Below are 27,502 nucleotides of genomic sequence, written 5' to 3'. Positions count from 1 at the left end.
TCCAACCTCTCTTGGTGGTGGCTTACAGGAAGCTGGAATCCAAACACCTGAGTGCTCGGAAGAGCTTAAGTGAAAGGCAGCCAAAGGATTTGGGTGTGGGGGAGTTTGGGTTATCTGTCTAAGCCTGCGCTTACACATTGTAAGTGCATTGCTCCTAAATTCAGATCTGCATCTGTCGGGTGGTTTGGCCCGTTCTGGGCGCTGTTGGGGGATGTGATGGGTTGTGGAGCTCCTGCCTCTTGGGAGGGGGCCCTGTGGAGTGACTTGGGATGTTGTGCCAGCACAGTACGTGTTTTACTTCATGTGTGAATCGTACCACAGTACTGCAGCAGTGAGAACTCGGTGTCCTGCTCAGGTACCCTCCACCAGAAACATGATGTACATGGCATTTCTGGCTGTAACCTAGAATCTGTGAGGATGTTGAAGGAACAGTATGAAAGAAGCACACAGAGCAACTGTCATTGATACAGGGAATGGGGGGTGAGTAAAATAAAGTCACTTACATCCCCCAAAATAACCATATGGCCCAAAACTCTGAGGCACTTGGGCTCTGATCTTAGCCTGGCCCACTGACTGTCTGTGTGCCTGTGGGTGATGGATCCATTTCTGTCCCTGTGTCCACAAGGAAGGTGGATGTGCATGGACAGAAAACTAGCATCACTTAAAATTGGAGGAGTTTAGCTCAAAGGACTCAAAGAGCTGTGGAATCTGCTTGAGTTCTCTGTTAAAGCAATCCTGCAGAAACCTGAAAGGAACTTTTCCTCAAAATTGGAATTCTGTAATGCGGATCTTAGTGACAGAGATGTGGAAATTTAAGAAACCAGCTTTTTTTGGTGACTTCCCATGTGTTATCTACAATACCATGTGCAGGAGCGGCGTGCTGGTTTCCGAGCTCAGCTCTCCTGCCTGAGCTGTGGTTCACTGCTTCCCCTGTAGCAAATGTTGTTGGAAGAATGGGGCCTTGAAGAACAGTGATGCCAAACTAGCCCTAATTCAGCATGGAATTTAGCTGCATTCAAGACATCAGTCTTTCATGTCTGTTGTCTTGCTGAGTTCTTCACAAATTATGATTTTCTTCAGCTTAATTATACAAGATGACTATTTCTCAAAACTTTAAATGATTTCTCTGATCTCCTCTGAGGGAAACTTCCTGAGCTGCAGACAAAAACCAAATACATTTTTTGTCAGTCTTCAGCCTGAGTCTTTACAAAGGGAGCACTGTCTGCATAACACCACTGACTGTGCTTCTGCCGAGTCTGCAGCGCTGATAAGCAAGATAATACAAATAAATAATAAATACTGGAAACTGAAGGGAAAACATCCCAGATCTGTGCTGCTCTTGCTGCAAGCTGTGCTTTAAAACTTCTTTTTAAGTGAAGAAATGACTTCTGACAACATTTCAAGACTACAGTTGTGGTCACGTTTTAGAAAATACTGGTGTTTTTCAGCGCTCTTGGTGTGCACAAGGTTTTCTGTATTTCATGAATTCCTGGGCGCCAGCTAAAAAGATAAAATCTTTTCACCCACTTTACTTGTGACTTGCATAGCCTAGGGTACACATAGGATATCCAGTGTGCAAAACTGGGTGAGGGAGGGATGTTAAAATTGATTTGGTAGCCACCAATACTGGAGCATCACTGGACTCATGTCCTCTGCTTAGAGATTTTTTTCCTGAGGAAGCATTACTCATTTAGTTTGTGTTTGTTTAATTTTCACTTTGATTTCCTTGTCAGCACAGCCTTCTGGTTTGTGGAGCTCTGTGCACTGAGAGAAACCAGGTCACTCAGCATCGTGCAGGTTTTTTACCTCCTGGGGAGGGTAATGGAGAGCCTTGCTGTCCTGATTCATGCACATCCTCCTGCTCAAGCAGCAGATTCAGATTACACGGGGGAGATAAGGTTGGGATCTGTCAGGGTTTTTAAATGACCAGTTCAGGGCCGTATCAGTTGTATTCACAGGCTGACATTTCTCTGTGGACAGAGTTGAAATGGCTTTGACTGAAGGCTCAGTGATCGATCACTGCAGCCCAGGTGGTCTCTGCAGGTGCAGATACAGAGTCTGGTGGCAGAAATGTTGTGTCCATGTGTCCTTTAAACAGCTCAGGGTGACAGGGCGGCGGGGAAGAAGGAGGGTGTCAAATTTCAATAAAAATATTTTTCTGTTTTTTTTTTTTTCATTTTAAACATACAATTCTTTTGCAGATACAACCTGCAGGGCTTATACTGGAGAAACCTTGACCAGGAAAGTGATGTCAGCTGGTGGAAGGGGGTGTTGGTGGGGAGGTGTTGTGACAAGAGCTCTGTGCTCAGGAGCTGAAGGGTCAGGTTGCTGCCCATAACCTGAGAGCAGACAAGGTAAATGACAGTGGAGGTGGGAGGATTGGCAAGAAGTGTAGGTTTTACATACTAAACTACAGAATTGCTGGTGATGGAGCCAAGTCTGATTATTTGCAACACTGGATAAAAAAGTTAAAAGCAGCTTTGATCAGAATTCATCCCTGCATTTATCAGTCCTTAGTTCTGCTGATAACCGGGGCCAGAAAAACCTACTTACAGTTCATCTCACCCTCTGTGGTTTGGCTTCTTTGGCTGAGTGCAGCAGCATGTTTCCTGAGCAAACTGTTCTCCCTGCATTCTGTCCCAGAAAGGGCCACAGCGAGCTGAGGCTTGGACGTGAGGGGCAGCCTGTGGTGGCTCCATTGTCTGAGCCCGTGCCTGGGCTGTGCCCTGCTGACACAGACACTTGGGCTGTTTGTCCATGTGCGAGGGTTTCGTCCCTTTGGGTTCAAACAAAGCCACGGTCACAAATAACACGTTGAGCTGTCTCTTCCTAGAAACTGTGTTGCTGCAGGAGGTGAACAAAGGCTCAGTCAAGCTGTGCTGGTGCAGGGTCGATGTGGTTGACATGAGATCCCAAGGCTGGAGTGACATTGTGGTGCTCACACAGGTCCTTGGGGTGTGGATGTTGTTAGGGCACGGTGTTTCTGTCCCCATTCCTGCACACGTGCAGGAATGTCTCTGTTTTACCCCTGGTCTAATGTGAAACCTAAATGTGGCTCATATGGAAAGTGGGCTCAAACTGGCTTTGGGATGAGGGGTTTAGTGCAATAGGAAGACTGGGAATCAAGCATGCCATGCTTTATGGATGTGCATGCATTTTGTTCCCTTTCTGTTGAATGGGAGCTCTTCTCTTGACAGTAATTAGTGGTTCTTGAGGTGAGGGTGCCTATTTGGAGAGCAGGGAATAAATTTAAACTGGGAATCAACAGAAGGGCTTGATGACTACCAGGAAGGAGCTAAAGTTTGGAGTGATAGAAGACATCCTGTATTTCCCATAGATTATAGTCATGATAAAGGCAGATCTTTCAGGGTGTGAAGAGCAAGTCTGAAAATACATTGTTTGCTTTTGAATAAAAAAGTAACTGAACAGAAATCTCCAAAAGACTTTAGGTTGTAACTTCAACCTGGTGGTTGTCTGCAGAGTGTCCTGGGTCCACCCAAAGCTGAGTCTCAGTGGATGTGATGAGCTGCATTTCTCAGTAACTCCTTCTGTCCTTTCTTTCTGTGACACTAAAATTTAAATGCATCTTTTGTGAAGAAAAGTTTTTCAATCTTAGACTGGGAGCTGATATGGGAAGAGCTGTGGATGGTTTGTATGTGGAGTGTGGGTGTTAGAAAACAAACAGCAGAACTTCCTTAAGTTAGTGAAAGTTCAGGATGTGACAGTGTCTCCTTTTAAAGCAGGCAGTTCTCAGTGCTTTACCAGGATGTGATTTATAACCAGCAGTACTGTGCATTAATTGCTTCACTGATGATTAAAGACCTCATCACCTCTGTTGTGAAGTCAGTGGGAATGCTTCCATTTCCTTTACTCTGTGCTCTTCTGGAAGCTCAGATCTAAACTTTTGCTATGAAACACTACCCATGGCAGTAAGAAATCCAGGAGACAAAGCTTTTAAAGTAATTGGGTGATATTCATTACACTCAGTGGAATTATTGAGAAACTGTTAAGGTGTCAAAGTTGATGTTCAGGTAGTCTCATTAAATACCTCTGCATTTTCTGATGGAACTTAAGGAATATTCTCCTGAAGTATTTTTACATTTCAGATTTTATAAGATAGCTAATTCTGGAGATTTCAAATTTCAGATGGTCTGTGCCCAAAATCTGCTCAGGTATTGGCAAGAAGCCTGTGCTGAGAGGCATCTGGTCAGAGTGACAGTGATGCATTGAGGGAATACTGTGTCCTTTACCTTGAGAGTCTTTTCACATCAGCTTTAGGTTATATCCTAAGTGTAATTGCCAAATAAAATTATAAATTATTCTTCCTCTATATAAAAAGGGGCAAAATCTGTTGGTTTTCCAACTAGAACAGTTTTCTGTTGGTTTACCAACTAAAATAGTTTTACCAACTAAAAATGTTTCTGTGAGGGATATGTGATCTCTTATCCCAGATAGAATCTCAGAAAATGGCACTGCAAGCTTAAAATTAGTAATTTTTCAGGGCAAGGCTGTAGCAGTTATGTGACTGAAAATCCTCCCTGGAGGAGGCTGTGCTCTGCCTTGAGGAATCATCCTGCAGCCCTTCCTGCTATCAGTGACCCAGTTTGCCCACGCAGATGGGTTGGATTTGTCGGAGAGGAGCACGGAAGGTGTGGAGCAGATGTTGCTGTGCTGCTCTGCACTCTTCTGAGTGTTCTCCTCTTCTGAGCAGTTCCTCTGCACTAGAACCTGGAATGAAGTGTCTGGAAAGGTGCAGGTGTTGGGTAGCACCATGTTACTGTGGGAATTAGGAGTTTTACAGGCATCTCTTAGAACTTTGCTGGTATGGACAAAGCCACTTGAGGTTACTTCTGCTCCATGCTCTGTGCTTTGCTTCTCCACACACCATCTGGAGAAGTTGCTCTTTGGTTGCTTTCCCAAGGGATGCTGTTTCCTTGAAAGTTCATGTGAATTTACTCTCTGGAAGTCTGTATTTCTGAGTACACATTTGAGCTTTTGGGAAGGCGTAGAGGGAATGGAAGGTGGCTATGATGCTGAATAATTTACAGGGAAGCTTTGGGAGCAGTGAATTCAGTTGTATGTGAATTGTTGGCCTGTATTGGATTGCCTCCATGTTTTGTGATCAATAGCTGTTAGTGCAAAACTGAGTGTGCTTAAGGAATCCTGCTTCCTACTAGTGAACTGCTGCTATTGAATTATTTTTCTGACATATGGAGGTGCAGAAATGGTACTCAGACTCTTGTCGTATCAGAATTTTGTGTATGTTGTACCAATTGCTGTGTGTGCCATGTGAATGTCCTCATTTGGTAAAAAACAAACTTTTGAGGTGTTCAAAAAGAAAATTTGTAAAGCAGGTGAGCCACAGTCTGGCAGCACTCTCTGCCTGCCCTGGTTTGCATATTTAATTATTGCTTCTTGTCTTTTCCAATCTAGAACGTGGTCCAAAACCATTCCTGGCAAGGTCGAGTTCTTCTCCAGCGAGGGTTCGGACACCTCTATCCCCATCCCCATCGTGCCCCTTCCAGGCGTAGATGACTCCTACCCCCCCCAGAAGAAATCCTTCATGATGCTCAAATACATGCATGACCACTACTTGGACAAATACGAATGGTTCATGAGGGCTGACGACGACGTTTACATCAAAGGGGACAAACTGGAGAACTTCCTCAGGAGCCTGAACAGCAGCGAGCCGCTGTTCCTGGGCCAGACCGGCCTCGGCACCACGGAGGAGATGGGCAAGCTGGCGCTGGAGCCGGGGGAGAACTTCTGCATGGGGGGCCCAGGGGTGATCATGAGCAGGGAGGTGCTGCGCAGGATGGTGCCGCACATCGGCGAGTGCCTGCGCGAGATGTACACCACGCACGAGGACGTGGAGGTGGGACGCTGCGTGCGCAGGTTCGCGGGCGTGCAGTGCGTCTGGTCCTACGAGGTAAGGACGGGGCACTGGGGAGGGGGCTTTTGGGGCAGCTGGAGGGGAGGGGGGCTGTTGTGCACCGCAGATCCCCCAGCTCTCAGCTGCCTCTGCAGCATCACCATCCCCACTGTACGGTTTCTACGCTTTTTGTTCCCTGCGAGTGTCACCCTTGGAAAATTTGGAAATGTAGCAGTAAGCAGGGAAGTGGAGAAATACTCGTTATTCATCACAGATATTTTTATTTAGATAGAAAGGGAATAAGCTGAAATCAAAATGGCCTCAAGTGCCTGCAGTCCTGACTGTCCAAGCCTCTTTTATCTTCTTTACCCGAGCACGTCCTGGTGTCAGTATGGAAAATGGATGATACAATTACCGTGTTTCTTGCTGCAGTTGAAATCTGTGAGGCTGACAGATGTTTGCCCTGACAGTGACAGTTTTTCCCCAAACTGGAGATGTCTCATGGTGGCTGGCACTGTAACCCTGCATGCTGAGCTGCCTCCTGGCAGCCCAAATCTGTTGCTGCTCCGGGCGCTGGTTGGCAGCCCCATGCTGCAGGCGCCTGCTCAGCAGGTCCTTGACGTCAGCAGAGACAAGCCACCACTCTTACCGAAACTTGTGGTCTGCCCACCCTGATGTGCCTGCAAATTTGGCATTTTGGGGGATAAAAAATTAGAGAGCCTGCTTGTGGCAGAGTTTCCTTCTGCTGTTTGTTGGGAGCTGGCAGCTCCTCCCCGGGGGTGACAGGGGCTTCTCCTGCCTGGGTGTGCTGGGCTCCTTGGAGTGAGTCCTGGGTGTTTGCAGACTGCCTGGTTGGAAGCAGCTGCTGGGCTTGAGCTGCGCTTTCACCAGGGTAAATGCTGGTGGGTCTGCCTTAGAAATATGGGAGAAGTTGAAAGCAGAAGAGAGGCTGAACAGTTTGTGCACAAACATTTATGACCTGACGCAACTACGGCTTTGTCCTTTCATGTGAAGTGGTGGAGGGGGGCTCTTCTGCCTCTGTGGCAGGAACTGTGGTCACAGTGACAGTGAGGTCACAGACAGTGACAGATACTGCTGCTGAGCCGCTCTTTCCCTGGCAAAGACTTGGGTTTAACTTTTGACACTGAGTTTCTGCCCCCAAAAGCTGTTGCTTTGTTTCAGTTCACAGTTCAGCGACAGGGAAGCCTCTGAGGAAGGGGAAGGAGGTTTCCAGCTGCAGTTATTAATTAATATCTTTTGTGCTTGGAGACTTTCTGGACTAACAGTGTCTCTCCACATTCCCTGCTTTCAGACCTAGAACTAGTTTATGCTTTGCCAGCATTGTGGTTTAGCCATTCGTAAAGAGTCAGTAACTTTTTCCACAGTTTTCAGCAGCATAAAATTTTTACTATAGACATTCAGAGTTGAAATAACTTCTGCTGTGAGTGCCTGTACCATATGGCATTTGATAAGTTACTGAAGGTCAGCATTTTGGTCTTATTGAAACTGTCAAAGAGCTCCTAAATTCAATACAACCAAATATTGGATTGAAATAACCAAGGATAGCCCACAACTGCACTGGGAATGCTGTCTGACAGAAATAGATGGGGCTTTCTCATAATCAGTTTTGTTTGATGAGCTTCTGTTATTAGCCTTAATGCTGGATTCTCCTAAGTGCCATGAATTGCTTAAAATTGGTTTGTGTGAAGTGCATAAGCTGTTGGGTGTTCAGAAGTAACCTGTGAGTGTGGGATGTTAAGGCTCAGCTGTTGGGGAGAGTCGGAAACATTTCAATGACAAAAGCACACAGCTTCTGCAAGAAGTAGGCCCACTCTCATTTAGCTGTGGCTTTTCAATTTAAATACCTGTCATCTTTTTTTATCTGGTCCTCTTGTTGCCCAGATGAAATGTGCCTGGTAGTTTATTTCAGATAAAGCAATAGCTGTGTGAAAAAACACAGCTGTTGCAACAGCTGTGTTAGAAATGCTTGGTGTAAAAGTGACATTTTCCATGTCTTGTATGTTCATGAACATCAAGTAACAGGTCACTGTAAGTGAGTTACAAAATGTTGTGTTTCACTGAGCTTCTGATGGAGCAAAAAGTTTATCTGTGCCTGCTCTGCTGGGGCACAGCCACCGCATCCTTCACAATTCCCATCAGAGGAAAAGCTGTGACAGCACAAGGCTCAGCAGACAGAGCAGCGCTGGCCTTAGAAATCCCAAACCTCAGACTTCTCCTTTGCAGCCTGCACTTCCCATGCTGAAGAGGCTCGAGTGGCAGTACGAGGGAGGAGTTCAGGGCCCTGCAGTGACCCCCCAGCTCGCTGCGTTTCATTCTCAGCATCTCGGGCGTGCAGTGCCCTGCTGGTCCTCACCACGGGTGGCTTTTCCCTGCACTGTTCTCGTGGTGGGCTCCCTGCCCAGAATCGTTTTACTCATCTCCATGACTGTCACTGCCCCCTTTCTCTGATTTTGGGATCCCACAATGTCTTTACTGTGCTGCTCATCTTCCCTGGCCCTGGCCCTGGTGGTGTGCCCGAATGCATCACCAGCCCAGCTCTGTGTGGCATTTCTGCTCCCAGCAGTTTGTCTCAAAGCCCCTTTTTTCCCCCCTTCCTGTGTTTCTGTCACTGCTCTGCTCTCTGCAGTGCCTCTCAGACCACTTCATTAGAGTGGCATTGGTTATTGCCCGTTTCAGGACTCGGGAGGATTTGTTCACACTCTCCTGCCGTCAGGAGCTTTTCGGAGGCACAGCTGAGGAATTGACACCACCATTCTTTGCACTTCCTGTGTCATCTCAGCCCAGAAAAGCAGCAGCATGTGCAAGGTTGAGGACAACTGCAGCTCCCTGGGCTCTGGGCATCTCTGACCCACCCAGGCTGCTGCTTTGGGAGCAGTTTGCAGCCCATGAGGGATTTCAAGCTCCTATGACGAGGCTTGGAGCTGTTATTTGACACAGGTTGAATGAGTCACAGATGAGACATGGCTGTTAAATGTAAGTTCTTTAGGGCAAGGATTATCATCACTGTAAAAACAAAATCCAGACTGTGGCTGCTGTTTGACAAATAGCTGTAAAACTCACTCTATAGGGTGGAGCAACCAAAGCCAGAGAGTTTATGCAGCAAATTGTAAGAAAACAGTCATGAGAAGAATGGAGCTATGAAGTCTCTGAAGCTTCCAGAAGGGAGCTTCGGAGTTCATGAAGAAATACAGTGTGTGGTCCTTTTTCTTGAAGAGAACTGAAGGCTTGGAGTGAACTTCCTCAGAAGTGGTTCTGCATTTCTAGTGAATACTGGTACTTTAGACTTCTGGCACGTTGCTGGGTGTTATCCTCAGGAAAAGATTGCCTACTTAAGTCTCCTTCCTTCTCCCCTTTCCTCCCACCAGTAGTTCTTCCAGTCCATCTCATGTGAGTCACAGGGACGTGGAAGTTTTGTTTTCTCCTACATTGCCATGTGGTGCCACACAGGGTCTTGGATTTCAGCCTTGAGAACATGTTCTGGTTTTGGTGACAAGCTCTTTCATTTGTGATTTAAACCATCCCAAAAGTATTGTTGATCTCAGTTTTGTGTCCAATATTTCCTTGAAATGCACCTGAATTACAAAGTCACTGCTGTGTAGCTTGGTGTTGTTTCAGCCTTGTTTTGCAGCTTTTGCTGAGTATTGTTCTAATTTGTGGTTAACAGCCTCACAATTTCATTACAGGCTCTTTGTAGCTGCTAGAAGTCAAGGCATACCTCAAGAAGTGCTGAGGTATCTCATTAATTTCTTTTGTATTTAAACCCTTCTGACACATGCTGCTTTCAGGTGATCCCAGTTCCTTCCTCTGTGTCCTACAGTGCAATAGTGGATCCTACAGTGGATCCAGTGGAGCATCTTTTCCTAGCTCTGGCAGGTACAAATAACCAATTTTGTCTGTTTTATCTCCTGTTCTGATTGAGGTTGTGGGAGAAATTAGGTGAGATGCAGCAAGTGTGTCTGTTTGGAGAAAGCAATGCTTTCCTCCAAACTGCAACAAGTACTCTTCAATGTCCTGAAAGGAGACAGGATTTTTTACAATATACATGGAAAGGAAGGTGTGACAAGGGCATTGATCACACCAGGAAACATAAGCAGCAAGGAAGAGCAGGTCCAACCTTTTGGGTGTTGGTGAGGGGAAAAAGTAGGACATTGGTGACCAGAGATAGCAGGAGGCTTTGGGAGAAGGGGGGTTTGAATTAACATTTTGTGTGGTCTTTCATCTGGAGTAATTGAAGATAATTGCTACTCTGAAATTCACTGAAGTTAAGAAAGCCCTTAAAGTGCTCATTATATCTGCCAAGTACACTGGCAGTGCCAGAACATACCATTTCTGGTATGGATGTTCCCAAGGGCAAAACTGAAGTTTATGCTTTTCTGTAAGACAGCTGGAAGTAAAAAAAAACAAACAATAAAATCAATTATAGTCCTGCAGTGATTGATCAGATCTGAAGGACTGGAAAGAGGTGCTGCTGTTAATGGCTGACCTCCAGTTCCTTTGCTCTACCCTTCTCTCATTAACAAAAAGGAGACTGATCCTGTTGGGCTGGATGTGACACCCAGCACAGAGTGAGCTCTCAGAGCAGGGCAGGATGGGGTCTGTGAGGGGGCTCTGCACACCCCTGGTGCCTGCAGACATTGGGGGCAGTGGGGTTGGACTGTGGTGTTTGGTTGTTCTTGCTCCATGAACCTCTTCTTGGACTCCCAGCCGGCAAATGAAAGATTTGACTTGTCTTTGTGTCAGGAGCTTCCAGCAGCACTCCTGAAATAAGACATTATTGTATGTGTGTATTGTCCTGGCTTCAAAGCTTGGACATTTTCTGAAGTCAGAGCATGGAAACTTGACAAACCCTGACAGCACAGACACCTTTATCTTGCTGTGTGTGCAGCCCACTGCATCTCTCAATTTCAAGAAACCTGTGATGTGAATTGTGTGTGTGAGAGAGGGAGGATACAAGCATGCCCAGAGTTTTAGAGTGGATGTTTATAAGCCATCTTTCCTCCAGCACTAAATTTTATCTTTGGAACGCCTCAGAGATGTCTTTTTGGCTTCAGATTAAGAAGTAAGTGGGTGGCCATGTGTTCTGGGGATGGATGGAGATTGAGCTGCCTGAAGGTAATGAGGAATGGCACTTTGTCAAAGGACAGACAGGTAAGACTGGAGAAGAGCATTATCTGGGCAGGGGAGGTGATGCATGGGGCTCAGGGTGAGACTGAAATACATGACTGGTGTGACAGGGAGCCCATGACAGCAGTGGGGAGGCAGTGTGGTGTGGCCACTGTGGTCTGATCTTAGTGTTTGCTGGGGAGGAGGGCAGAGAGAAGACAGTAAGGGCTGCAGACTGGGTCTGTGGATCCGAGGTGTGGGTTAGGAGGATTTGGAAGGTTTGGAATGGGAGACAGGTCTCAGGTGTGCAGCCAGGTCCTGACCTGGCTCTTTCACTTCAGAAAGAGTATCTTTCTGAAGCTCTTTCACTCAAACTGAGTATTTGAGAACCAGATGTTCCGAAGAGGGAGAATTTGACATTACTGACTGGTTTCTTACTGACTTGTGAATGCAGGTTTGTCGAGGTTTATTCTGTGCTGTAGAAATGAAGAACAGATGTAACAGAACGTGAGTGTGGGTCCCACTCGCTTTCTGCAGAGCATCCTCTTCAGAGGGCAGGGCTGGGGGGTTCTTGCTGACACAGAGAGGCCTTTCCAGGCTGCAGAGCCTGTTTGGGACTGACCTAGATTTTGTGAGCACATGGTTAATCTGTCCTTAGTTAGCTGGATGACTTGACCTAATGCCTAAGCTGAGGGTTGCTGAAATGAGGACTTAGATGGTGTCGTGCAGACTCTTAGGAAGCTTCAGCCATGAATCCAGCAAACAGAAGTATTGCTTTCCCCCATTACTGTTGTCTTGGAGTGCAGTGGTTTTGTTATAAATTAGGGTCTGTGCAGCCTGTTGAGTTGAGGGAGACATCAGGATTAGTTGTTATCTTGGGGACAAGTCAGGAAAGGCTAATCCTTCATAGCATGACAGGACAAAGAACTAAGAAAATAGCTCATCATGCCAGTTTCTTAATTAAGGCACTCAGAAGGGAGTTGAGGATTTGAGTTTGTTCTGTTGAACAGCAGTGGGGATAGGCAGAAGGGGATGAGTCTGAGACTAGAAGCTTTCTATTGTGTATTTTTCTTTTGAACTGATGGGAAAGCCATCCTGCTTTTGCAGGGTAAAATCTTACTTTACAGCTTGCTGGAGGTGTGAGACTCTGGTTCTTGTGCTGTGATCAGAGCTGCCCTGCCTCTTGTAGGGGAATCCCACCTGACTGGAGACCTTGGAAGGACACTGTTAAATTCCAAATCTAATCAATGTCAAACCCTTTGTAGTCAGTTCTCTCTATGGGTCAATGATATCTGACCAAACATTGAGCTGTCAAGTTTCCTTTTCCTTTTTCTTTAGTGCTTATTTCTGTGTATAAAAGATGAATGTAGGGGGAATAAACCATTTCATGGATATCTCTGTATAAAACCAGGATCTCTGTAAGTGTCCTGTGTGACTAGACAGTGATAAAAATAGATATAAAAATTGTCTTTCTTGACTGAAGGGGACATAAAATGTCAGCTGGGGCTCTCAGAATAGAAGATTTTAGCTGATCTCTATGTAGAGGGTAATTGTGGGAGGAGAGTGGGCTAATTGTGTTAATTTGGAGAGAATATTTGCATTTCTCCCCTCAATCTATTAAAGCCAAATTCTGTGAGCAGCTTAAAGCACCAGCATCAGGGAGGTGTCAGAGCCTGTGAGCATGAGAGAGAAAAGCCAGACTTGTTTGGTGCTGGGAAATAAAAATGAAGTGCTGATGTTGGGAAGGGGCTTAATATAAACTTAGCTGAGGTCACCAACAGGAGGGTAGGAACACACAGCTCAAATGCTTTCAGTGCTACCTGCTACATTGTTTTAAGAAATACTTGATTTTTTTCAGTAAGAACAATTGTATTGTCACAGAGAAGAAAGAAAATTTGGATTTTTTAAATGGAGAAATACAATGGGTCTCAGTGTAATACCTATTTGTTACTTTAAAAAACCCCATCAACCAAATTCAGTGTAATAAGATCATTTTCTTTTGAACTTCCAATGAATGAGCACGGATAATTACCCAGAGTTGTTCTACCACAGTGGTGTGTAGCACTAACCTGCTAGGAAGGGTTTTCTTTATGCTTTGGGACAGAACATTTCCTAGCAGGCTTTGTGCTGAGACACTTGCCTTGCTCCCTGGGCTGACAGTGTACCAGGGCAGTGTCTGAGGATGCATTTGTCATCTGTACAGTCACATTTTTCCCAGTTCACACTGTTTGCAGTCACTGGTCTGCTGCCTGTGCTGGGAGAGATCCCAAAAAGAGCTGCTAACACCAGCTGACTCCTCACCCTAGCCAGAAACTCCCAGTTCATCTTTTGCTTCTCTGAAATTCAGTGTCCTTGATGAACTTTACTGTCCCTCAGTGCTGACAAGGCTGAAAATTGCATTTGCGGCTGCTTTTTTTTCATAGTTTGCATCTGCAGTTACAAATGAGAGCTGGTTTGAGTCTCCCTGTGTGTACCTCACATGTCAGGGAAGAGATTGGCTTTTTAGGCTGTGGGGGAGAGCCACCGGCCCTGGATGGGCAGGGAAGGTGCAGGATGACAACCTGCAGCAGTTTAACCCAGCTCTGGCTGTGCCCTGGGGATGGGGGAGTCTGTAATCTGACTGCACAGAGGATTAATTGCCCTGCATTTGTCTAACCTCATTTCCTGCAGACACCTCCCAGCTCCAGAGCTGCTGTTTTGTATTCCAAACCCATCTGATTTGAAGCAGAGAACTCAATTCTACTTTGCTGGACTGTTACACCATCTTAATTGATCTTGAAAATGCTTAAAACAATTTCGCACTAATTTCCTGTGTTAAAAGCTTATCTGGACTCCTGGTGGTGTGAACTTTTCATGGTTATCAGCTGGAGACCTCTTAAAATCTTGCCAGAAATCCCAGTTGCCTGAAGGGTGGGGATTATCTTCCTGCATGCCTAGGCCAAAATGACCTTTATGTGTCACAATGAAGTTGGGAACTTAATTGGAAAAAGTTTGGGGGACTAACTGGCTTTGTTTTCTTAAATTTTAGTTTCAGCTAAAAGTGTATTTGGGAGCCCTTGCAAAACTAGAACTTGAGCTCTGGTTATTCTGGTTAGTTTTTTTTTACATGAAACTAAGCTTCTGCTGGTACTCAGTGAGAGCAAGTTAGTGGTTTTTTTCAGTTGTGTCTTGAGCAAGTTAAAAGTGGTGCTACAATAATAAAAGTAAAAGTTGTGACAGGTTTTTATGAGGGGACTCTTGAGAACCCCCTGAACTTCATGCCAGTTACTTGCAGCTTGTGTGGTAATAGTGACTTCAGGGAAAGAATCAATGCCTGCATGTAATTTATGTTGCTATTAAGAACCAAAGCTAATAGGGACCATTCTTTTAAAGGCTCTTTGAATAGGAAATGTCAGTTTCTCCATTTATCTCTTGTCCACGCTTCAGTGTTGTGCCCTGATGTGAAATGTTGGTGGTAAGAGGAGAGCCACTACAGTGAGCTCCCTTTTCCAGGTAAACATGGAAGCAGTTTTTCCTTTTCACAGAGAGCTTTGCAGCCGGTGTGATGCCATTTCTACCTGAGCTGCCGGCAGGGACTCGCTCCCAGGGCTGCAGTGCAGGTGCAGCTTCAGTGGTCAGCGTCTGTGCTTGGTGATCTGATGTCCTGGGAGCATTGCCACAAACAGCTTCATTTGGGTCTGTGCTGGTTTATGCTGAGAGCACATGGATGTGAGCCCTGAATGTTTGTGCAGAGCAGTGAGATGAGTGCTTTGGAGTCATTAGCTTAGAAAGAGCTTTAGGAAAAGGCAAAGGCACGACATGCTCTTGTGTAATGAAGAGAGCACAGGTAGGGTCATGCCCACTGGATCTAAGTTCCATCCAAGTCTCTGGGTTTAATCCTTCCTACTGAATGGTTTTAGGGAGCTCCAGCTGAGTGCTGTATTTTTGTTCTTGGAAGCAGTCTTCAGAAGCATCCGGTACTCTTTGTGGATTAAGCACAGGTTCTTACACAGAGGCTAGGATTAGTGATGAAATAAATGGGAACCCATGGCTTGGACTTGGCCAGCAGTTCATTAGAAAGCAGAAAAGGGTAGTAGAAAGCTGCCTGCAGTTCCTGAAGTGCCAGTGTCACCTTCTTTCAGCCGCAAAGAAAAGCGTGTTATCAGCAAAATAAAGGAGGACATTACCAGAAAGCTCCTCTACCTCGGGGCTGCCCCGGCCCTTCTGAGGAGGCAGCCAGCACTTGGATGCTGTGTCCTCGCCTCTGTCCTCGTGGCTGTGCTCAGCCATGTGTCAGTGTCTCCTGAAAGGCAGGCACAAGTCTGCTCATGAAAACCTGTTGCCTGCTCTTGTCCATGGTTGCCACTTCAGATTGGTGCAGTTGGTTGGAAAAGCGCTCTGAGAACGGCAGCGGGGTATTAATGAAGGTTCCTGTGCTCATGGGCCTTCAATGGGTGTAATTACTTGGCAGTAACTTCTTTAAACCTTATTTGAATTAAAGCTACATGTTTTGGCTGGTTATGTCACCGCTGTATTAGTGAGGAATGCAGGAGAGAGTGCTAGTTTGCATTAACTGAGCTGCCTTAATCCTTTGTAACCATACTTTTAATTGTGTGTTACTGTCTTGCAGAGAGAGAAAATGCTTCCCAAGGGACAGCAGAATTCACTCCTTAGCATCTCTGCATAAGGGCAATGTTCTTTGTCCTCAGAAGGACGAAGTTCTGGGTGGATGGGTTGTTGAGAATTAACATTATGTGTAATTCTGCATAGATATTCAGCAGGGAACTGTCTGTATCTAAGGTCTGAATTTTTTATAAAGCTTTTTTCCTACAGTCCCCCTCAATGTAAAGGTGCAGAGTGGGTTAAATGCCTGACCAATTTGTTTTAATGGTTTCCTACGGTCTTCAGACCATATGCTTAAAAAAAAGTCTTGTCCAATGTGAGTGACTCAGAACATACACCTCTCACATTCATTGTCCATGTCAGCGAAAATACTGTGCCTTTGCATGTGTATCTTTCCTGTCCTGACAAAAGAGAAATTTGCTTAACCTTATCACAGATGATTTGTCAAGAAACCTTACCCTCACCTTACCTTACCTTGTTTGTTTAACCTTATCACTGATTTATTAACTAGCACACTTGTTTTTATATCCTTTTCCTATTGAAGATACTTCCTAGCATCTTTGGCCAAGGGGAACTTTATTTAAAAAAAAGCAAACAGCCAACAACTGTGAGACAATAGCAGATTTAATCTTCATAAAGCAGCAGGGCTTTTGCTTCCCTGGGAATGGTTGCTAACTGTGGCTTTTCCAGGTTTTGGACAGAGCAATTTTTCTTTGACATTTTCAAATACTCTCTTTTTTCCCCCCTCTCTCTCTGCTTCCCTGGAGTTGAAACATGCACCGCAGTCACTGTGAGAGCCTTTTGCAGTTGGACTTTTTCTTGCTGTGTTTTACTGGGCCCAACTGGAAGCCACTTCTGATCCTGTGGAATAATGTGTTTGGCTGAATCCTGAAGTTTGCTGCTGCTGCTGTGTGTGCTTGTACTGAGGGAAAACGATCCACACGGTTTCTTATCTTCCCTAGGCCAAAAATAACAGCGCGGCTCCTGTGGCCTTGAAGAATTAGCCTAATTTCAGAACTGGAAACTAGGGCGAAGATGAAAAGTGTGTTTCAAAATATATATAAAATAGCAGCTGGGTGCTTAAGCACGAGGATGAAAAGCCTTTGTGTGGTGGATCACAAGTTTTTGTGGTGATCTTTTGCACGGACTGTCCTGCAGGGACAGGCCTCCGCTCAATGGCGAGTTGGCTCCGCTTTAACCCAGACACTTCTGACCTGGGACCTGCAAGCGAGGGGGATGGAAGCTGAGGGCAAAGTCATCTTCCTTGTGGCTGCAGAATGGCTCCTGCAGATCCCTGATGTGGTCATTCCTCCATGCTGCCTTGTGCCATCTGCCCCGGTGCAGGGGAGGTGTGAAATGTGTAACCCCGTTTATGGTGCTCGGGCCCGCTCCCGTACAGAAAATGCCTTGTTTCTGTTCAGGCAGCACAAAGGCTCCTTTATGGCTGCTTGGCCGTACATCTGTCGAGGTGCCTCAGACTGTTAGCACTGCTTACTGTTTGAGGTATGCAGCTCCCAGGCTGTGATGTACAGTGATATGTTGTTTATATGTTGCCTCCCTTGCCTTTTGAGGATAGGGAGCTGTGCTGTGTCCTGCCCTGAACAAAGCTGGTGTTAGTTATGGGATGGACGGTAGCCTGGAGATTTTCTCTCTAAAAGCAGACTGGAATCCTTCTGGTTCACACTTTGAATTAAACATCTGAATTTGGCAGTGACTGCAGGACAATAGAACTTTCTCTGGGGAAAAGTGTGTTGAATTTCTGCTCCAGAGACAGACCTGGCTTGAAAGACATTGTGTGCACCATAACAGAGGCAGCCCAGTCCTTCACCAGGCACTTAAATGGAAAAAAATCCTGACTTCTTAAAATTTTTGAACTTCATTGCAGCCTTTGGATTAATTTCCCCATCTTTTCCCCGCCTCCACTGTTACTTTTTTCCTCCTGCACGTGTCCTCATGCTTGTTCCACAGACACTTGGCTGAAACCTGTCCTGCCCAGAAATGCACACTCATCGTCTGAAATGTAGGGGAGGGAGTGAGAGGAGGATCTGTAAACTGACAAAGTCCTGGTGATTTGGGAATCTCATGAGTTTGTCTCCTGTGGTCTTCAGACATCTTGAGGTTTGCCATCTCCTGTCTCCTGTGTTTGGTTTTCTAAGTTGGTTTTTTTAACCCCACAAAGCTATCTGACAGCTTTTCAGTTCCATTCCCAAATAGCTTTCTGATGCTGTCACTGCTGGCTTCTCGACTCAAAGTAGAGCTTGGGTGGAAAAACAGCTTTCCATCAAATTACCATGAGATAGGTCTCGTGGGATGGAGGAAGAGCACAAGAGGGATGTGCTGTTTAATGTTAAGCTTTTTAGGTTTGACATTGCTCTTCCCTTCTGCTCCATTACTGTGGATAAATCATGAGATTTGGTAGCTGAGTGTGGCAAAAGGTGACTTGGGGTGGGTCCATGGCACTTTACACCATGTCTCTGTCCCTTGAGAGCAGCAGTTCTGCCCTGCCCAGGCCTCGGTGTCGACACCCAGCTCTGCCTTGGAACATGTGCAGTGCTTGCTCCCCTCTCCAGGGAGCATTTCTTGCTGAAGATCTGTTTTGGCTTTGAAGATGCATTATGGCTTTTTTGTGGCCTGTTTCACAAGAGGGTGAGAAGTTACTTTTCAGCTTAATTTTAGACTGGCTGTCATTCTCGGGCAAACTTGACATGTGGTTTTGACCTTGCTCGCAGGGGAACTTGGAGGAACCTGATTGCCCAGTACATGGAGGGAGCTGTTACCCCGGGTCTAGAATTTTGTGCTTTACCATCAAAGGGCTTTGCAAACCTTTCCCATGCTCCTTCCACACTGGGGAACAGCAGCTCTCCCTGCATGGCATGGGGTTATCCCCAGGGCACAGGAGGAGGTGCCGTCAGGGCAAGGTGCAGAGTGTAAGAGGTCCTGACTCTGTGTCCTGCAGCCAAACCACACCTTCCCCCCCCCTTTCACCAGTTACTGCAATTAAAATTCCAGTGTCAGGCTGAAGTGAGGTGAGGCAGGAGCAGACTTGTTTTCAGGAGGGAGAGGGAGAACCATATTTTCTGCTGGAATGGACCTTTTCCTAGAGCAGGATCAGGAAATGTCCCCTCCCCACCTGTTTAGGGGCAGAAAAGTCACAGGCAGAAATGTCAAAAAGAATCAGCATGGTGTGCTCTGGTTCCCAGAGGGCATCAGAAGGAATGAATTGAGCTGGGAGCCCTGCAAAACCTGCAGTTCTCCATCAGCCTTTCTGAACCGTGGCCCGAGGCAATCACTGGAGACGATTTCCTAAGAAAACTGAGGGAGCCCAGCTTGCAGGGGTGCAGATGAGGCTCTTCACTGGAACCAGGGAGCAAAGTGGAGCAATGGGAAAAAACCTCTTGGAGGTGAAGGGTGATGAAAGCAAGAGACCCAAGGTGAAACCCGGGGGGGTCTTATTAATGTGCTGGAGCCTAAGTAATTTCAAATATTCTAAACAGAGGTCCCGTGAGTAGAGATACGAGGGAACCAGATTCCTTTGGCATTTGCAATATCAGGCAGACTGCAGTAAGTGCTCTTGTGCAATGTTCTGCTGAGTGCTCACAGAGCAGATGTTGCTCCTTTTGTAGCTGCTGCTCGAAGTGAAGCAGTTTCTTGTCTGGTAAATCAGGGAGCTGTTTTACAGGTGCTCACCTTTGCAGAGGACCAACAGAGGGGCAAAATTTGAGGTGGGAAGTGCTGAGGAGGAGGAGGAGGAAAAGCAGTCACAGTCACTTGCAGATGTTGAAGGAACTACTTCTTTATGATGATATGAAACTTAAATGTGCTTAACCTTAATTGCAGTTTCTCTGAGAGTGGAGAGGGCTGGGTGTGTGGTGGGAGTGGGCAGAGAAGGACTGAGATTGGCCTTCAGAAAGGAAGTTAGTCTGAAATAAATGCAGGTGAACAATCAAATGTTACAAGGTGCAAGCTAAGGAGCAACCTGCTGTTTTCCCTGGCTCTGGCTGGGACACAGCTCTAATCCCTAAAGCCGGAAATCATATCTGATGGGCTACAATAACCTTATTTTTCCTAGACGTAGAACTCCCCTATGCCTGTCTCCCCTAGGCAAGGTGGAATACCTGCCAAGAAAGCAACATGCTGTGAGCCTCAGCTGCTCCCACATGCCAGCAAACCCATCCTGCATGGAAGTGACAAGTGTGTTGCTGATGGGATGTGTTCTGGCGTGGCATCCGAGTTAAATCCAAGTGGGAGCACTCGTGCACCTGACTGATGGCCAACATAGGAAAAACACTGAATTGTAGCTGCTGTAATTTCATGCCTAGTTACCATGCAAAACAGTCAACTCTTTACAGTTCTGAAAGTGACTTCTTAGAGTATGTTTTCTTCCTGTCCAAGCAGAGAGCGTGCAGTGAAGAACAGTGGCTTGGATTTTGTTTTCTTTGGTAGCCAATATAACGTCACTGGTTGTCTTTGTGTCTGCCTCTCTTTGTGTGGTGGGACAAAAAAGCCGTGTCCACTTTGGGAATGCTGCCAGTTTTATCAATATGATGATTATATTCAGAAGAAAGGAGCTGCAGTGGTTCTTGTGGTGCCTTGATGGTAAATAATAGTAAAATATGGCTGTCTCTTAATATTCTGGTTAGACTCCCCCGGTTGCCACACACTGGAAAGCACCCCTTTTCATGTAGCTGTGTGCTCATGCACTCTGTGGTCAGCTAAAGTAAATATATGTGCTGGAATGTAGCAGAATCACTGTAAAATATTCCAGACCCTGTTCCTGAGCATTGTCACTTGGATGATGCTGTTGCAGAGCTAGGGTTTTTAAAATTTATTTTTAAATCTTCAAGTGGTTGATGGAGTTGCTGCAGTCCTTTCTAGAGGCTTTGGGGATAAAACCATAGCTATAACTTTGCAGCTTGGAAATATCTGCACAGACTCAGTCCTGCACCTCACACCAGACAATAATGAGCCCTGAAAGCTAAACTGAGCCCATTGATATGGTGATGATCAGTACTTTTTTCTTTCTGATTAATATTCAACCTGTGTCTTCTATAACGTTTCAAACAGACCATGGGATTGTCCATTCTCCTCAGATCCAGTTGCCCCGTGGATTTGAGCGTGTCCTGCCAGGGAAGCTGTTGGCACTGTGTGCTGTCAGGGCAGTGTCCCCGCTGGCCTGTGGTGCTGTGGTTATGTGCATGATCCAATTTGGGCTGTTTTTCATTCCCTCAGAGCGGGCCTGGGCTGAAGGTGGCGGGCTGCAGCGTGGAGGGAGCTCCCTCCATGTTTGTTCTGCTGCAGCGTGGAGTGTGTGAGCCCACAGGGGCTGCTGTGCCCCAGCTGGGAGTGTGGGAGCTGTGCGGGGAGGGCACAGACTGTGTGCTCCAGCCCTGGCCTTGGAACGCTCCCGTGCCAGGAGACTGGAGGGAGGGACACCCCACAGTGCCATGGCCAGCACTGAGTGAGCAAGAGCAGAACCACGTCTTTGGAATGGTGTTTTAACTTGAAGCAAATTCAATTTACACAAACAGCTTGGGAAAAGGATTTGTCTGTGCTTTAGGTGAGCTCCCTGGCTGCTCTGGCAGCTCTCATCTGCCCTGTTTTCCTTGTCACCTCCCATGTGGAGCGGCCACATTGGTTCTCTCATGGGATCAAGAGCTCTCTGGGCACCAAAGGAGCAGGCCAAGAGGCCAGCAGGCTCTCACAGGCTGGGGATGAGCTGTCCTGTGGCCCTTGGACATCAGAGGGTGTTTGAACAAGGCAGTGTAGCATTGGGAAGGCAGCAACCTCCATCTCATGCTGGCTTTTGGCAGGTGTCCTTTGGATGTTGAGAGTGGGGACTTGGATGTACAGGTTAACCAGGCTGGGATGGAAAATCTCCCAGGTGTGACTGTGGGAAATGTAGCTCCAACCTCCCAAAAGGGCCCAAGAGGAAGGGTCCATGTCAGGAGGCCAAACACATCTTTCCTCCTGCCCCCAGCAGTTTGGCTGAAAGTCAAGGCTGAGAGCTCTGCTTTCCATGCAGGGATAGCAGTGAAGCCCAGAGCCATGTAATATCAGTGGAAGCAGGAAATTCCTAGGACCTGAAGGGGAATTAAACCACAAGGGCATTCAGAGGGTGCTGAGGCACACTCATCTCTGGATTGTGCCCTTCAAACCAGAGCTGCTGCTGGGTAAATCCCTGCTTGCCCTCACCACAGCAAATTTAACAGGGTAATAGTTTGGAGAGATGATGGATCGCTCTGTTTGTTGGTTTCTCTGTCTTCTGTTTGTGGGGAAATGCTGGAAGAAGTGGAGATTTGCACATGTAAATATCTCTAAGTGGATCTGTATGTGTGCTCCCAGTCAGGAGTGGGGAGATGCTCTCCCAGCAGTTCCACATCATCTCCCCATGAGCTTTTGGGAACTGGAGCTGTTGGAAGGAGCAGGGAAATGAGGAAGGAGAGGAGAGAAATACCACGTGAGGCTCATGCAGCCTTTATTTCTCACTCTGCAATAAAGATGACCTTGCTGGCTTGATTGCTTTAGGTTTGCTGCAAATCTCATCCACTCAGCAGAGTGCTGGAGGGAGCTGCTGGCAGTGTCTCCAGGTAATAGTAATAAAACCCCCAGGTGATTATAATATTATTTCATTTGTAACTGAATGAAATGCATCAGGGGTGTGCAGCAGAGCAGTTATTTGGGAGGGCATATGCAGGCAGCTCTGCCTTGTGGGCAGAGGGGAGGGCTGGGGAGTGGCTCTGCCTTCCCTCCATTCTCCATTGGCACAGCTCAGGATGTGAGCTCTTTTCTTCCAGAGAAAAAGATTTCTAGGAAATGCAAGATGAAGTGGTCTTTGTTTGGACTGGCCACACAATCCCCTCACGAGCAAACACTTTATCATGCCAGTGAGGCTGTGATGAGTGATGTATTACAGTAGCAGGCTTGTTGCTCAGGGTAGCTGCTGCTGCCTTTATGGCCAGGGAAAACCAGGCAGAGAGCTTGCTTGAAGTAGCTCAGTGCTAAAATTGCTGTTACAGCCCTTTCAAGGGAAATCCTTGTGGCAGAAGGCTTCCACATGTATTAATTAGTCTCATTTCTCTACCTTGGGAAAGACAAATAATTCAAAAAATTAAGAATCAAGTCCAGGTAAATTTTTATTTAATGAGGTAATGTTATAATGAAAGAGAATCTTGTAGTTATACAAAAATGTCTTAGAAGTGCCTTTTGTAGTTGCAAAATGCAGTGAGGATATTTTTTATTTTTTTTCCTTGCATTTCCCTCCTCTCCAGCAAAACCTCACTGAGCACGTCTGGACAATGAATGTTCTTTTGTAGGGATGAACACACAATCTCAGAGGTTAAATTTGCCCTGTAAGATGTTTGCACTCACATAAAGCTCTTTTATGTGTGACATTTCCTGCATTAGAGCAACCAGCTTCAAAAAATGGGTGTTTAACAAAGACTTATCTTCACATAAGCAAGGCTTGAGTTACCTTTTAAAAATGTCAGTGTCATTCAAAGCCCTTAGCACAGTCCTCAGATTGCCCCCAGTCCCCTCCCTGACCTGGTGCTGGGCTGTCCAGGACTTTATTGGGTCCAGCTGGGCAGTTCTTGCTGTTGTGACTCTGGGAATTGCCCATCCAGCCTGTGATAAAAATGCATTTTCTGTGCACCCAACACCTTGGGTACCACAGAATTCTCTGGCTTGTAAATCACTGCAGAAATCTCTCAGTTGGGCAGAACTTCACCTGGGCAGAAACTCAGCACAAGGCTCCTCTCAGCACATCCCTCCTGGGAGAGGTGCATTTTGGTTTTTTAGTAAATTCCTTTTATCCTGTCAAGACTATCACCCTTAGGACTTTACAGTGCATGGAGCAGATCTTTTATTTCACATGGGCAGCTGTGTGTCCTTGCTGGCTCAAGTCACTCCTCTCCATACATTTAGTGCCTTTTTTCTCCTTTTTTCACACTTTTTCTTTCACAGATAGCCTTTGGACACTGCTTTTAAAATGATGCAAATTTGCATCTTGACTAGAAGAGGCTGACCACTGAAGCTGCCCTGCTTTTAATGCTAATCAGGATGTGCCTTTTTTTATCTCTTCTCTTTTTTTCTTTCATTCTTCAGTCCAGTCTACAAAGAAAACTCTGTTTTATGTGCTTTATATGTATGATTTCTTCTTAAAGGACAACTCATTTCCTCTACTTTAGAGGTATTTTCTTAAATCTGTCACTTCCTGTCTCTTTCTTTGCTGTCTGATTTGCCAGTTTTTAAATTTTTTCATAACTGTTCCACTCATTAAATGCTCAAATCCTTCGGGAATTGCGTTTTGCCCAGGCGAGTGAAACTTCTTTTTCATTCTCTGGCAAGAAATATTTGACGATTAATTTAATTGCTAAATTGGCTTCTAAGCAGAAGCAGGCTTGGGAAGCTGAAGGGGAATTAATCACGCCTGGTTAACAGAAGGGACTTGGAAACGTGGAGGCTGCACCAAAGACGTCACTGAAAGCTGAGGTGCACGGTAGCTAACAAACTCTTAGTATTTTATCATATATTTCTTTTATTTCTTGCTGGCTTTTGCTGCTTTTTGCCTGCTGGAAGAACAGGCTGTTCCCTCCCAGGGACAGAGGAAAAGCTCAGATCCACGTGCTCGTGGGATGTACCTTCATCCTTCACCTGTCCTGCAGCAAAAGGAGCCTCCCCAAAAAGCCTCATCCTGACAAATGTTCCACTTGAGCTTTCTGCAGACACTCCCAATCAATTTGGTTTGAACTGTCTTTAATGTGCAAACAATTGGAAATTAATTCTGCTGTGGTAAAATGCTCTGTTCCAAACAGCAAGTGCTGTATCAGATGACGTTTAAGATTATTTTGTAAAAAAATATATTAATACTGAAAGTGAAATACAGATAAGTTGCAAGAGGTACTGCTAAATAAGATCTGGCATAAGGTTGAATTTTCCTCTGATGTAAATAAGTGTAACTTGATCAGGTAGCAAGGTTATGCTGATGTACATCAGCTAAAGATTAGAAATCTTGTAGATAATTATAAGTACTACTATAAACTACTGATGTCTAAAGGAAAAAGTTCTCAGTATTTTATTAAAACAAATTGAATCCCTGTTGAAAATGTTTCTTCCTGCAAGACTACATGTCTTGAGTGAGCTCAGCTTCATGGGACTCCAAAGGCATTATTACAACTTGTGTAATTACCCAAAATAGCTGTTCTGTGCATAAGATTGGCATGACATTAAAGCTCAGTGTCTTGGACTTCTGCAGGACTAGGCTCCAGTAATGGCTCTTCCATTATCAAGCTGGGAATCGCCCTTTGAAATGCATCAAATCCTTTATAAATACTGAGGGAGGGGTGTCAAGCTGTAAAATGTCTGATTTTTATTAACCATGTAAGATCTCCTGTTGGTGGGAAATACCAACAGGGCCTTGCACTTGGGGGAAAATGGGAATTTAGGAAGAAAATTTGTGTTTGGGCAGGTAGGAGAAGCTTAGGGGGTATCAAAAATTATCAGTTTTACCTGCTGTCTCCATTGACAGAGGGAGGCATTAGCACTCTTGTGGCAATACTAGGTTTGATGTTTGGTAGTAGAGGAAAGAAATGAGGAATTACAGATGTGAAAAATGCTCCTACATGTGTAAAACCACAGAAGTTATTCCATACATTAATAAGTGACATGTCTTGTAAAATGCAGATACAATACTGACTTCTGCAAGATGCCTGTAACTTGAATAAACACTTCCCTGCACCACCGAGATAAAGACATTGAGGTTTTCTGCATTGTTTGCCATGCGTTAATTTAGACATGCAAATGATGACTGAAGAATTTGATTTCCATAGTACAGGAAGTATTTTCTGAAAAACAAGCAACCCCAAATGGTATCAGTGTTGTACTGAACATGGGCCTGTGCTTCGAAAATCACTTTTTCACTGGTTAAACTGGCTCCAGTCAAAAGTCTTCTACTGGATTTAATTATTTATGCATTTGGTTTTCAGTAAACATTAACAGTCTGAGAACTGCAGTCTATTGATCATTTTCCCATGGTTTATGTAGTAGTTGAGCAGAGCAAATATATATCTGATTAGTTTTGAGCATTTTTGTTTGGTTAGGTTTATCAGAGGTTGTAAGGTAAATGAAAACACAGCTGTGGTTCAGGCAGTCCTGCCCAGCTGAATGCTTTGGTACTTACACAGGTGATTAAATTAACAGTATCTCGTTCACACTGGCACATTAATTGAGATCTAAAATGCCAGAGTTATATAATAATCAACACATTATTGATGCACAAGGTTCTGATGTACCCTTATGCTGAAGGGCTGGTAAAGTGTTGAGCAGCTGGTAAAGGCTACAACTGGGAAAAGAAACATGAAAATATGCTGTAAACCTGAAATTTCCTGAATGGAAAGGGGCAGGGTGTTCTTATAATAGACAAGAGTAATTTGACTTAAGATGACATCTGGAAATTTCACTTTCCCCCTCCCTTGAAATCCTAAGGGAGACCTTAGAACTTCCTTCTTGCTCATCCTGTAGTTGTGTTCTAGACATTTCTCAGCTACTTTTGAGTGGCTTTTTCATTAGTCCCTTGGGAGTTCTGGTTTTTTCCCTTTAAGTTGTAGCCAAATATTGTCTTGCCCTAGGGTCAGAGAGGAATACCTGAGTTACACTGTTAACTGGTTCCTTCACATTTAGGTTATTGTTTTACAAATCTTTGTCATATTTTCCTGGGTCATACCTTGGCTCCTTTCAAACCAGTGGCAATACTCTTTCCTGTGCACAGTCTGACTTGTATTTAGGTAGTTTGTTGGGGTCATCTCCTCCACAGGCTTTAATTTCTGGTGCTTTTCACTATTTCCCTGCAACCAGATGACTTGTGGACCATTTTCTCCAGATGACTTGTGGACCATTTTCTTTTTTGCTGTGGTGGATTTCCACTGCTTCACTGCTGTGCCTTGCACTGAGAAGCAGCATTCAGTTTGCCTCAATCTGTTTTCCTCCTCTTATTGCCATCCAGAGGATCTTGTGAGCTCATTTAACAGCCTTCAACCTCTACTCTTTACCTGTTAGTATTTTTCTTTGGATTCCTACCATCCTCTGGAGCATTGCCTCTTACTAATTGAGAGCTAATGCTAAGTAGGGCAAACATTGTAAAGAGCAGCTTTTCCATGAAGAGCCTCTTTAATTGCTGGCAGGAGAGGGTAATATCTGCAGTGTTTCCTTTCCCTTTGCTAATGCAGGTTCAAGTATTGCCCTTCCTGCTGTATGTGAAAGCACTTTAATAAAGCTTGGTGCTTCATACTTGATGGTAGTGATTAATGAAGCTTCATGGCTTTCAGGATTATTTTTGGTATCAGGTAAAGAAATGGGCATCTGACTGTGTGTATTTCAGTAATACCAGCCTTAAGCTAATGCAACAGCTTCTGAGATGCTGGTGATTTTCTGTTTGGTTTGGGAGAAAACATTACTTGGACATAATAGACCAAAGGGACCCTCCTGTGTTAGGAAATCCTCAGGAATGCCACTTCTGTTCTTACCTGGCCACTGGACTTCGGCAGGTTTCTCAAGCAGTTGCCCAAACCTGGTACCCAGTTGTGTGAGCAGGTGCTGTCACTTGGTGTTCACCAAGAGATCTTGGGCTTTCCTCCTCCACATCCTGGAAGTACAAACTGTTCAGTGGAAAACTTCCCTGACCACGCTGAGATGTTAAATATTTTTGTCAGCTGAGCTTTCAATTCAAACATGGGGCTGGGTTGCTTTTAATGAGAATGCCTCATCTTGTTTCTCTCCTCTTCCATCTCTTTAATTCTTTGTCCTTTACAGCACTCCAAAGGGCACTGCAGCAGAAAGGGAACACCTGAACAATGCAACATGAAGCCAAGAGCTTTTTATATTTAAAATGCTTTCTTAAAAAGACTTTGC

At 45.3% G+C, this 27,502-nt stretch overlaps 1 protein-coding gene across 1 annotated transcript in view; it reads left to right on the top strand.

Moving 5' to 3' along the window:
* Window positions 1-27,502, top strand: part of CHSY1 (chondroitin sulfate synthase 1) — a 75,933-nt gene that overhangs the window by 3,667 nt on the left and 44,764 nt on the right. Inside the window, exon 2 of the mRNA XM_063169936.1 lies at window positions 5,434-5,929. Coding sequence (XP_063026006.1) covers window positions 5,434-5,929 — 496 coding nt within the window. The remainder of the gene's footprint in view (window positions 1-5,433; window positions 5,930-27,502) is intronic.

This window comes from Melospiza melodia, chromosome 15 (genome assembly GCF_035770615.1).
Source record: "Melospiza melodia melodia isolate bMelMel2 chromosome 15, bMelMel2.pri, whole genome shotgun sequence".
Taxonomy (NCBI): Eukaryota; Metazoa; Chordata; class Aves; order Passeriformes; family Passerellidae; genus Melospiza; species Melospiza melodia.
This window is presented reverse-complemented; position numbering and strand designations above follow the sequence as displayed.